Source organism: Taeniopygia guttata, chromosome 6, assembly GCF_048771995.1.
Source record: "Taeniopygia guttata chromosome 6, bTaeGut7.mat, whole genome shotgun sequence".
NCBI lineage: Eukaryota > Metazoa > Chordata > Aves > Passeriformes > Estrildidae > Taeniopygia > Taeniopygia guttata.
The window spans coordinates 28,773,257-28,786,206 of NC_133031.1; the positions used below are offsets into that span (position 1 = coordinate 28,773,257).

At 38.4% G+C, this 12,950-nt stretch overlaps 1 protein-coding gene across 1 annotated transcript in view; it reads right to left on the minus strand.

Moving 5' to 3' along the window:
• Positions 1–12,950, minus strand: part of NRAP (nebulin related anchoring protein) — a 47,303-nt gene that overhangs the window by 9,978 nt on the left and 24,375 nt on the right. Inside the window, exons 21-31 of the mRNA XM_030276436.4 lie at positions 12,648–12,746; positions 11,548–11,652; positions 10,985–11,092; positions 10,061–10,372; positions 8,924–9,028; positions 6,790–6,888; positions 4,872–4,976; positions 4,398–4,505; positions 3,862–3,975; positions 2,349–2,546; positions 893–997 (exon numbers count right to left, since the gene is read on the minus strand). Of these exons, the coding sequence (XP_030132296.4) occupies positions 893–997; positions 2,349–2,546; positions 3,862–3,975; positions 4,398–4,505; positions 4,872–4,976; positions 6,790–6,888; positions 8,924–9,028; positions 10,061–10,372; positions 10,985–11,092; positions 11,548–11,652; positions 12,648–12,746 (1,458 nt within the window). The remainder of the gene's footprint in view (positions 1–892; positions 998–2,348; positions 2,547–3,861; positions 3,976–4,397; positions 4,506–4,871; positions 4,977–6,789; positions 6,889–8,923; positions 9,029–10,060; positions 10,373–10,984; positions 11,093–11,547; positions 11,653–12,647; positions 12,747–12,950) is intronic.

Below are 12,950 nucleotides of genomic sequence, written 5' to 3' on the forward strand. Positions count from 1 at the left end.
TGATCCTCAGAGTAATTTACCTTTTGCTATTCTGAGTTAGGTGCATTCAAGTCTCACAGGGAAAATGAAAAGTAAATAAGGAATAAGACATTAAAGAAAAGTGGTGCTGTGCTGAATATGCTGAAAACAGTAATGAGATTATTTCATCCCTTGGTGTCATTAACCCAGGGTACTGGAATTACAGCAAAGGCAATCCTGTCCAGAGAGAGAAGGAGCTGCACAGACCCACTGGATTTTTTTTTGTAGGAAAAAAGGTTTCACCTGGCCTGTGGCCCGGTGTCAGAATTGTGAACAAAACAACTGCAAGATCACTTGTTCCCTAGAATACAACTCCTAATTTTCCTGAATTCACATCTATGTGAATATGGGCAAAGGATGCAAGATTTGAAACTATGAGACACTGTACAAAGAGAACATGACAGATGAAATAAAAGTCCAGTTACAGAGGGCGAAAAACAACAGCACACAAAAGCAGCAGGTGAAAAACAGACTGACTGTAAAACAGGAGTAGAGATGGGGACCCTGTAATACTCTGGGAACTGCACAGCTCATTCTAATTTTGAGGAATAGTACAAGGTACTTATTATAGATAGGCACAGCTTTATTTTTAGTTGAAAAAGCCCATTTAAATTCCTAAATAAATAATATAAAATAAATACCTCCTGGGTCTGAAACACAGGAGAAAAAATTTGCAAAAGAAGTTAGCAAAGTTTGCAAAGCCTAAAATTCCATCAGGTTCACTCGTCTGCAGTTGGGACACGAGTGGAATGATCAAACGCAGGGGGAGGGAGTGTGGCATTATCCAGTGAGTCACTTTGCCAGCCCAGTCTAATAGAAAGACATCTGGCAAACTCTTGTTCGTAGTGGAGAAATCAAAACCCTCTTTTGTTACCTCGCTGATGAGTTCAGAAGCTTTCTTCTTTCCTTCAATCTCCAGGGCCCCTGGGGTAATACATCCAACGCCTCGCATAAAGTTCATGTCAGACCGATATAAATTCTAAGGAAAACCAAGCAGAAGTAATTACGAGTTTGCATTTGAGATGCCCTATATTTATTCACCCAAAAATATGCAATAACTCCATTAAAATTAGTACCTACCACAGGGAGTTTGTACACATTGCCCTAAGATCTTGTGTCTGTGTGAATACAGCCCTGACAGATCTACAGCACAGATGCAGGATTCTGAGGACTACTGACCCTCATGAACACCAAATGCTGCTTCAACTTCTGTCTTCCATTTGTAACCTTGAAAAAACCTTTTTTAGGTACATGGATTTTCTTCATATATAATACATAAATCACAGGTAGATATTATTGATTTATAAATATACATAAAATAAGATAAGTTTATAAAAACATAAGAAAATATGGCTTTTTCTTTCTCTTTTAAGTAAGAGAAACTGCAGACAAACTAGCCTTGATTTTTTACAGTTCTGAATGGTCCTAATATAATCAAGGAGCACTAAGGAAAAATAGCACTGAACCACTGCATACACTTCATTAAAATATTTTCCAGATCACCGAACCTAGCAGTGACTCCCTGTAAATATTAAATTTTCAAAAGTAAGCAAAAGGTTCCTGATAAATACATAACAACAATATTATTTCATTTGATAGGATGAGTAGGATGAGGAGTACGATGGATGAAACTTGCCTCAGAATCTCTGATAATGTGCATTTCACCTAAATTAGGATTACACTTGTTTGGACAGAGTCTGTCATCTCTAAGTCTGTTGGCTGAAAGTGTTAAGGTGATATAGAGTAGCATTTTGTGGCCAGGTATGTTTTTAAGATACAGCCCCTCCTGAGGTCTGCAGGGGCAATATGATCTATGAAAAGCCCTTTGCTCAAGACTCTCCTAAGGATTTATAAGGCATTATTTAGTTAATTTTACTCAAGGCTGCATAGGGAGTTAAGCTCATCCTTAGAATTCCAGTGGATATGTCTTGGGCCAGAGCTTAGAAGTGTCTTAGAAATAATATTTTTCTTGCAAAAGTACACACGAAATTTCACCCAGATCCAAATCAAGTTGTTAATACCGGTTGGAAATGGGTTTGCAATTAAAATGGGTATTTTAATGCAAATTTTTATAAAAGTCTAATCATCCTCACTTGCAAATTCTTCTCTACCCAATCATCAAAGACTGCTGGACTTCATCTCTTGGAATTAACACATTTTGTTCCACTGCCTAGTAAGATAAATGTCTCGTTCTTACACGTGACCAAGGGGGAACAGCCCTTGTTCATCTCTCAGCTGCTCTAACACATGCTGCCCGGTGTGAGGAGTTGGAGCAGAGCTGTCCTGCAGCAGAACCCACGGGGAACACCCCTGGGACCCTGTGCAGTCACCTCACTCTGCAGTCTGTGGGCGTTCTTGGCGCAGCGCAGCCTCACGTCCTCGGCCAGAGCCGTGTAGCGGTGGAGCAGCTGCCTGTACTCCTGCTCGCTGACCAGCGACTGCGCCCGCCTGGCGTGCACCAAGGGCACCATATCCAGAGGCAGCTGGAACTGAGACCTGGTGTCCTCAAAACCTTGCTTGTATTTCACCTATCAAATGAGAAACAGATCACGTAGATATCGCAGCAAAGTAATTAAAATTCAGGTTTTGATCAGAAGAGACGTTCCTCGTATTTCTTCCATTTTGCAGTATAAATTATTCTTTTTAAAACAAGTTCCCTAACTTGTTTAACCATACTGTGAAAGAACAGTAATTATAATTAGAATATGAGGTAGCCTATTCTTCATCAAAAAGTAGCCATCTATATTATATAAAATTAAACAGAGATTATTTAGTTAGTTTTTTGTTAAAACTTAATACATTGAATCTATAAAATTAAGCAAACTGGCAAGAGAAGTCCTAATTCACTGCATTTTTAGAAAGTGCCACAAAAAGAGACAGCTGCTGCCTGAGTAAAACATGCAAGCAGCCTTATTTACATTAGAATTAGAAAAAACCTTGGGTCAAAATATTTGTTGGTTTGGCCAGTTTAGTTTCATAATTTTAGACTAATATTTAGTGCTGGGCTGTTTTTTTTTCACTTCTTGTATCTGTCCAGGAGAAGAAAGGTGCAGAAATCTTCAAAGAACTTTTTTCACATGACATTTCCCAATCAGATTATGCAAATTTGAGATGTTCAGGCTGTTCATCAGGATAATGAACATCCAGAGCTATTGGTGATCATCAAATGACTTAGAGTAACCTGACAGATGGATAAATTCTTCAAACACTTTCTACTACCTGTTTGTCTAAGCCTGCCATCACTACAAGACCAGCACTTCTGAGAACCATGAACACACTCCCATATATTTCACTGCTTTCTGGATCAAGCCACAGTCTTCAAAATGCTCTGAAGAGTTACAATTCTTATAAGCAAACAACAAATATTGTCATTCTTAGCACATGTCAAGACCAGGGGCAGACTATTCCCCAACCAAAAAGGTCCAACTTGAAATACCATAAACTCATTTATCCTCTGGTCTTTCAGAAAAACAATAAATTGAAAATCAACACTGAATAATTTCATTTACTTCTGTACAAAGATCACTGCTAATTCTCAATTAGACCTGCTTCTGAGTGATGCTTTCACAGAGTAAAATATTCTGTGATAGGCAGCAGTGGTAGGAAGCAGAGGAGTGTGCTAGAACACAAGCTTCTTTTACTGCCAAATTAATGTTTTTGTAAATAACATAGAATAATAGCAAGAATATCACAGTTATATTAATATATATGAAAACTGGGACAGAAAGCCCCAAGTTTACAATAAGTAGGCTATTCTACAGCTAGTCCAGCATCTTCCTTGAGGAACTATTCACAGTGAGGAAACCAGTTAAAGAATGCCCCCATCTTCTTCCTTGTACTCACATCACTCTGCAGAGATGTTGCACGGACTGAATGAGCAATATGAATGTCACCATCCAGGCCACATGAGCCAGCCATTTGCCCTTTCATTTTCTGAAAGGCCTCCTTATATTTGTGCTGAAAAGGAAGTAGGAGCAGAAATATGGGTAGGAGTAAAGAGAAGTATTTGTCCAGCTGTTCAAACCTGAATAAAAGGGCTTTCATAAGATAGTAATTTCTGACAATATTCAGTATGATAATAAATCTGAATTAAGATTTAATGGGTTCTATGAAGACCTCACACAACTGCAATCCCTGTGACTGTGCAGGTAAACTGCTCAGCTTTGCTTTCACAAACCTGCCTTTGCTTATTTATCAACAACACCTCACTGCGGCTGCACCTCCAAGAGCAGCACTAACTAGTCCCAGGCCAGATGTCTCCCAGATGCAGAGCTGGCTGGACATGCTGTTCCCATTAGAAGTCACTCAGCAGAGCAGATACAGTCTGGAGTGACTGGACTGACCAGTGACTGGACAGAATCAGCAGTAGGTTCACGTACATCACTGATGATTTCACCCGAAGCCTTTGCTGCCTGGAAGGGGATGGCATCCAGTTTCAGCTGATAGCCACCATCTCTCATCCTTCTCCAGGACTCCTTGTAATGAGTCTAGAAAATATGGAACAGAAATAAAGAAAAGTTGCTGTTCAGAGGGTTGACACTGCAGCATTATTGAAACCCTAGAAATGTTACCACATGAGTTTCAGTCTATTCTAATGCGAAAGGCAAACACAAATGAAACTATCAATGCCCACTATAAAAGATTATTTATTTGATCATTCTTAATTTTTCTAATGTAGGTGAAGTTGGATAAGAACTTTGATTTTTCACATAACTTCAGAAGTATTTAGACCATAAAATTATCATGTACTGCGGAAATGAAAGAAATGTAGTATGATTTCCTGTTTAGGACAAACAGCAAAGCATTACCAACATCTCCACTTTCCTTTAAAATATTAAAGGTCAGGTTTATACCTCACTGATATTCATAGCATTTAATTTGGCCTGAAGGATTTCAGGAAGATCTGTTGTTGGTGTATACTGGTGCTTTATACTCTCTCCGTGCTCCTTGTACAGCCTCTGCAAACAGAGATGAATTTCAGTAGTACTCTCCACATGTTCAATCATTAGTTCAAACAAAAACATTAACAATTAACTTTATGGAAAGCAAACACTACAGAAAAGCAGCAGAGACATTAATAAATACAGGTAATTTTATCAGTCAAAATGGATTCAAAAGGCTTTGGGATCTGATACTCTTATCAGCTAGAGTATGCTAGAGAGGAGCTCCTTGAAGTTTTGAGTGTGTAAATCAATGTATATGAAAATTCAGATATTTGAATATTCATTTGATAAAACTTCCAATATATGTGGGTGGGGAGAAGAAAAATAAACAGTAGTGATTAAGGGTGTGCAGCAATGAGTAGCCCACTAACGCTTTGAAATTCCACAGAAATACAGGGAGTTGAAGATCCCCAAACACCTCTCCAAAGGTGTTCAATTTTAGCAGGTAAATGGGATGGTAATTATCTGTGCAATTACTCCAAATTTATTTCCAGAGTTAGTTGCAAAGGCATGCTCAATAGTCAATGGGAAGAGTGAAACACCTCAGAAGGTGATTTATCCCATCACAGGTGTCTGTGTGTGCCACTCACACCAGCCCTTGGAGGAAGAACACAGAGCTGGCCCAGGACCAGATAACTTCCAGATGTCTGCAGACAGGTAAGAGGAGTTCTATGCAATTAACTGGAACTGGAACTTCCCCTTCAATGGCTATGCAGAGTTCTCCTTCTCATATTGTTTTTCTTTGCTAGCCTAGTTTTCTTCTTTCACTGACACCATAACTTTCAGATGGGTATGGACAGACACCTTTCCTTGGCCTTAGACATGATCCATGTCTGGAGCACCTGACTTGCTTTCCCCAGGGTATTATTTCTGCAGAAGGGTTTGAGACCCTCTAGATTAGAATGGACCCCTCCATTTCACCTGTCTGACACTTTTTTAGCAGCTGGGCCCACTTGTATTGCAGCTCCATAAGAAGAAAATTAATGAGAACTCCATGTCTGAAGAAGTAGAGCACCAGACTGATTTTGACTGTGTCTCAGTGAAACAAAATTACTTATATTTATCCTGCCTGAGATGTAAGCCTTTTGGATCTTATTAATTAAACCAAAGGCGCAGACACCAAAAGTATTACAATAGCATGTGTTTTACACAAAGTCTTTCATCTTCTCCTTCACTTTAAAAATATCTATTTTCAAAATAAAACATCCTCTCATGTTTGAAACTTGTCTTTTTTGAGTGACTTTTGCTTATATTCACTTCTGTATTATCCCAGTTAAGTCTACAATATTTTTAAATCGCTCTTCTATTAAAAATAAACATGTTTAAACACCAAACAGCCTCAATTCTTCTCTTAAAGGTTTCCCCTCCTGGATTTCTCTCTCAGCAGGATGACAGCTTGAAATAATTTATTTTTGCTTCCTTGTCATGCTGCCTTACATTTTGTTTCCAAAGAATATGCAGAAACTGAAATTTGAAAGATCTGTTTGAAAAGGGGAAAGAACCCCAAACATGTTCTTCCTTAATGAATATCAAAAGGTCAAAATTCTTTAAAGGTCAAAGGTCAGTTTTACTCCTAAATTTTACTTCTGAAAATAAATGAGACATAAAGTGCTTTCTGTACAAAAACCCCATTCACTACTGTGGGATCTCCTCCCAGTCCAAGTTAGAAACATGCTCTTTGTGGGATGCACCACACCAGAATACAAAAGTTTCATGGTTCCGAGGGATAATCTCAGAGAAAGGAAGAGAGAGAAAGCCAGTGCTTCAATCAGGTCGTTCAAAGAGGATACCACTCTTATAATCATAATGTATATACATTATAACTTACATCCACAGCCTGGTTATAACTAATTCTAGCCTGGATCATCTCAGGAGTGTCTTTAATACTGGTAAACTTCAAAGCATATGGATGCTGACGGTACTTCTTCTGTTGAGCAGAAAAAGATCAAAGCTGTGAATTTTGTGCTGCTCTTTCATGCTATTTGAAAGAGAAAAATCATAGGTTGCTGGAGATTAGAGTGAATTTGTGAACATAATTATTATTCCTCTTTCCTCATCTTTATGTCCTAGGTACTTTCAGATTAATATTTGTTTCAATTCAACAATAACCTTTTGCCAATTAATATTAATCTTTAAATATAAGAAAAATATTTCAAAATCAGGTTCTGCTTACCTAAATACTCCAGAACTCAGGATTTTAAAATATTTTTTTCTACATTACTTCAAATTGAGTATGACCAATTGTATTTTTAATTTACAGTTCCTTTAAGCAAGAAATGATAGACAATTGTAGTGTGTTAATAATGGCAAATATTTAACTTACTGGTTAGGTTACCTCCTTAAACCTGCAGCAAATCTGTGCAGTCACTGACACAGTACTTAATTGTTATGGCATATATTCTATACAACGATACTAATTTTCCTTGCTGTTAAAGACTCATATTAGCTTCTAAGAGCTTCTTGGTCTTGTTATATATACATAATTAAGGTGTAGGCAGTTCAGTGGCAAAATGACAGTTTTTCCATTTGGCCAGGTCACTAAAAGCTTCCCTTCCTGTAGGACCTGTCTGAAATCCATCAATACCTTTATCACTTCTCCAAAGAGCACATACTAAATTTTCCAAATGCCTGAGATAAACTCATGGCTTGTAATTTTCTTTAAACTGAGCTGTGATCCACAGAAGTTTATTTGAAGCAACATCTTGACCCTTCAAAGACTAAAACTACCAGTGTAAAACACAAACACTTTAAAGTATTATAAACTTATAAGTAATGTTTTGGTTTCCAAAAGTAATATCTTAAAACTGAGCAATCTTACTGAGTTTGCAGGGAACAAAAGTGGTTTATGCTTTCTTAATCAAATTTGGAGACAAAGCAGAGCTGACAGAACATCTCTGCAAAAAATTGCCAGCGATTATATCCTAGCAATTGTTTTTTATCAGTATTGGAAGGACTGGTCACTATATGTAAGAAAAGACAAGGCTCATAGCAACCTAGTATTACTTAGTACTCACAGAAAGGTTGAGATTAACAATCTAGGGGGTTAAATTTATACTCAGCAGTTTTCACTACTGAAACACCCAAGTGGAATTCCTATACAGATTCACAGTTACTATTCCAGCTGGCCTTACTGTAGCAGCTTTTATTAAGCTACCTTGCTTGACACTAGCTGAGGATCTCATTAATTTTTCTAAAAAATCACTCTTCTTCACAATGGATGATTACACGGGGGAAATAAATAGTGTTAGCAACCAGCCTAAAAGATGACTGTATTTTTTCTGAGACTCCACAGACCAAATGGACACATGATTCCTGCATCATAGTTATTGAAAAACCACAGGATTCAATCTCTTACAGCAACAGATTTGGCCAGCAGGACTACCTCTGAAATAACAGAAACGGAATACTAGGAACCTTTTAAACATTTCCACCAGAACTTCATTTGAAGGCCGCATGGGACAGATATGAAGTACTCTAGTCTGACTTCTCCTGTAAGTGATATTGGTTATAGGGAGAAATAAGGATGAAAACTACTTGGACTGATAGACAGCTACAGACAGAGATATCTATACGAATTTCAATGAAAAATGAGCAAGAAGGAAACATGTATCTGTTACAACAGAAGGTTCTGGGTCCAATGGCTCCATCTTTTCATCGTCTCTCCTGTTTTGGTTCATTAAAAAGGTAGGCTAGTGGGTAGCAATTGAGCACTGTTTGATTGCCATTATTATTCATAATATCATTTGTCACCTACTTTGTTTTTGCAAAGGCTATATGGACTCCTACTGGTATGTGTTTGGTATCTGGTTTCCCTCTAATTATCAGTCCTATCCCTGGTTTTGAGGGCTTTCATGTGGTATGCCTTTTTCTTTCCCCTTTGAGTGGAAATTATTTTAATTTTATACAGACATTTTGCACGCATTATGCAGCAAATTCTGTTACATGCTGTCATGAAATCTCACCTCACTAATGAGTTCTCCTGCCTTCTTAGCCTGTTCCACATTTAATGACCCAGTGGCTATCCATCCAGCTCCTTTCATCCAGTTCAAATCTGCTCTGTATCGGTTCTGACAAAGAAAAGAAAATGTCCTATTGTTGGTGTTCATACACTTAAAATGCCATTAAAGGATTCAGACATCTCCGGAACAACAATGAAGTCAAATTAGTGCCTCCTTTTGTTTTATTCACTATTGCATAGTTGCAAGGAAAGCAAAAAAAAAAAAAAAAATACACAATGAAATACAAGTATAAGGACTCATTGTGCACTATGCCTTTCAAGGTAATTTTTAAAAGTGGTTTACACCTTACTGTTGTTTGCAATTTTTACTCTAACTTCAGTTTTATTGTACATGGAGCACTTTTTAAAAGATCATCCATGACTTGCAATAAAAAGAAAATGACACTTAGCATTTCCCAAAGCATACCTTTTTGTTTTACTGGAGAGAATGCATTTTGATTTGTTTTTCCATGTGTCTTTAAGGAAGAAGAGTACAGGAGCACTTCTCACTTTCCTCACAAAATCTCTGCTACCAACAGTACTGCATTTCAAATGCTTGGCTGTAAGTCAGGTTTTTCAAAGATGTCACAAAGGTTTCAGCAGCCATACCTCAACAAGGCCTGTACACATTTCTATCTCAGTCTCTTTGAAAAGTTCTGACTTACAGAATGGAAAGTTTAACTTAACTGTTTACAGTATCAGACAGTTCATCTGATGGTTACATGTGGTGTCCATATGGAATTTTATCGCCAGTTTTATCACCATACATTATTTAACCTCCCTGCACATTAGGAAACAAAAATAAATGTACATCATATAGGAATCCTAGTGTTTTATTAGCATTTGAAGGAGGCTTTGAAGAAGCCATGCTCATAAACGGAGTTATAACCCTCCTCAGAAGTACTGCACAACTTAAATATACCTCTTGAGGAAATAAGTGGTTAACAGTTACTGTTAATATCCACTATTTAATAGCTGAAAAATTAGATGCATGAAGATGTTGTGGCATTACAAGCATAAATGCCAGAATAAAGTCAGCCCTAAGCGGGCTGAGAGTGGGCAGGATGAGAGGGCACTGGAATGGGAGAAGGTCTGGACTTACATCACTTTGCAGTCCGTAGGCCCACTTGGCCCATGCCACTTTCCTGTCAGTGGGCAAGGCTGTGTACTGATGGAGAGAGGTCTTGTATCCTATATCTGTGGCCAGATTCTGAGCCTTTTTGGCATGAACAAGGTTAACCATATCCATGGGGATCTGGAACTGACTCTTTGTGCCCTCAAAGGCCTTCTTGTACTCCAGATCACTCTGCAACTTTGACATCTGCAGGGAATGAGCCATCTGCGAATCTTCCTCCACAGCTTTTACTCCAATGAGCTTACCCTTCATCTTCTCATAACCTTCCTTATATTTAACCTGTGAAGAAGAAAAGAGACCAAGAGTAAATGCTTTCAGCTGCCAAACTGACAGCTCTACTGGGGTCTGTCAGTGGTGTGGCATGCTAGGTCCTCAATACAAGCAAGAAAGAAGATAATTTGCAAAATATAACTGGAATGCCTTAGAAATTAGTGTCTATAAAGAATAAGCCCTTTCTTGATGATAATAATATGTTCACAAAAACCTGTAAGAAATATTTTCTTTTTGGTTCTCTCTAGGAAAAACAACATTCTCAGGCACAGAGGTCAGAAAGTACTTTCAGGAGTTTTCTGGCCAGGCAGAGATGTATTAAGTTATGATGTTTCACAGGAGATTTCCACTTCATTTTGAGTTCTAAAATTCACCCTCGGGTCAAAATGAGAACAGGAAAACACAGTCAGCATGTGGGGAAAAGCTCTGAATTGCTCAGAGCAAACCTTCTGACTAATTACAGAATGCCAATCACCCAGACAACTCCTCCATTGCTCCTTAGCATGAATGAGTGAGGGTGGCTCAGGGCACTGAGACATATGTGACACATCCTTAACACTAGCAGCAACCTGGACTGTCAGCTGTCCTAAGAAAAAGGAGGCTGATGGAGACCATACTCACATCACTTGCCAGATCCCTCTTTGCCTTTGCTGTCAGGAATGACAAAGCATCCAAACGAAGCACAAATCCTTTCTCCTTCTGCTTCTCCCAGCTACTCCTGTAGAATTTCTAAAGAGATGACAACAGCACAGTTTCTTTATTACTATCAATCCTTTCTATTTGTTGTACAGTCACAGTGAAAGCTCTCAAAGTAATGAGTCCCTCCTGCACTCCATGCCCAGAGACCGTATGGCTACAGATCAGATCCTGGTGTCTTCCCTTACATCCTGTATCTGTGGATACTGTGGTTACTGCAACCCCAACATCCCAGTGGTTCCAGTGAACCTGGCAGTGTGCCACTCGCCTGGAAGCATGTGAAAAGTGCACAGCTTCAAGCTCTAGAAGTGACAAGTCTTCAGAACAGCAGATGTGACTACTATTTATTAGGTGCATGGAATTAAATTTTGAGGTTTTATATCAAAACCATGAGGATCTTCTCTGAGAAAGAACATAACTTTTACCTAGAGAACAATTCTTTCACTGCAGCTGTAACTATTCACAGGAGTGAGGGAATCACACAGTACCTCACTGATATTGGCAGCATTTGCTTTGGCCAGCATGAAGACAGGGTCATCTTTGCTGATGGTGTACTGATGAAGAAACTGCTCTTTCCCTGACCTGTAGGCAACCTGTCCACAGGAAGCAAAGCAGGGTCAACAAGTAGTAGTCCACATCTAATGTTGAAGGAATACTGGTTAAAACACCCCAAATATTCAAGGATTTGTAAGGGTTAACTCATTCTTTAGCATCTTTAACTTTTGTGTTAAATACAGAGTTAAAAACTGACCTACAGACTCAGGTTGACCAAAGTACTCATGGTTCAATTTCAAGGAAGCTGTGGAACAGCACATATATCAGGATACTTTAATTTTATTTCCCAAAGTTAGCTACTTATCCAGCTATAAAGCTGACAGCAATTCATACTCTATACAAAATGCAAGAACATATTTCACCCAGTGTTAAACTGCAGCTACTTCTTGGATAGAAAGAAAGTCTTTAATAGGACATAGAAAAAGAGAATTCTAGGCCTGAAATGAAGAATAATAGCAATTGATTCTGCAGAGAACATTTGTGACCTAAATGTAATTGCTGACACAATGCTCCAGTGAGGACTAACATTACAACTTTGAATGAAAACATCAAGGACCTTTTATGATCTGAGTAGAAATCATCCTCATTTTATATCCCAGAGCTAAAACAGCAGAGAAATGAACTGCTCTGTTTTAGCCCATGAAGTTCTTGCAGGAGCTGTTGAAAAACTATGAAAATATGCCCCATTCACAAAGTATTACATTTCTTACACCCCACAGAAGAAGTCCCTACTATAAAGCTCGGAATCTATGATTACTATTCTGTTTCTAGCACATGCAGAAAGGCAGCTTGTCCAGCACACAAGAGATAAGCACACAAGAGATTCCCAATGGTGCTTGATTTTTGTTGCTGTTGTTCTAGTTCAAAGTATTCAAGGAGAGAATTAATCAAATAAACAAATAAAACCCCTTAGAATTAATCTGAAGAAACTTTATATATTGAAAGGCTTCATGACTGTGTATATAGATATATCAGTAGTGACCACATTATCCCTAAGCTGCTTGCAAAGAGACAAATCCAGTCAAGGACTCACATCACTTTGAAGTTCCTGGCTTTTCTTGGCGTGCTTGATCTGAGAACTGTCAGCCACACTGGTGAACTTCAGAGCATCAGCCTTCTGCCTGTACTTTTTCTACAGCAAATTAAAGCAAGTTACACAAAATTTTCTGCAGTACTTGTCCCCCCCTAAAAATGTATCACTTTTAAAAAATACATGAGTGATAGAGCCAGAAGTGCCCTGTAAATTCCCAAGACAGTTTTAGCACAGGTATCAACAAGATAAGCTTCCAAGTCTGGTATTTTGAGGTGGGGAGGGCAGTGCACAAGTGTGTGCCAA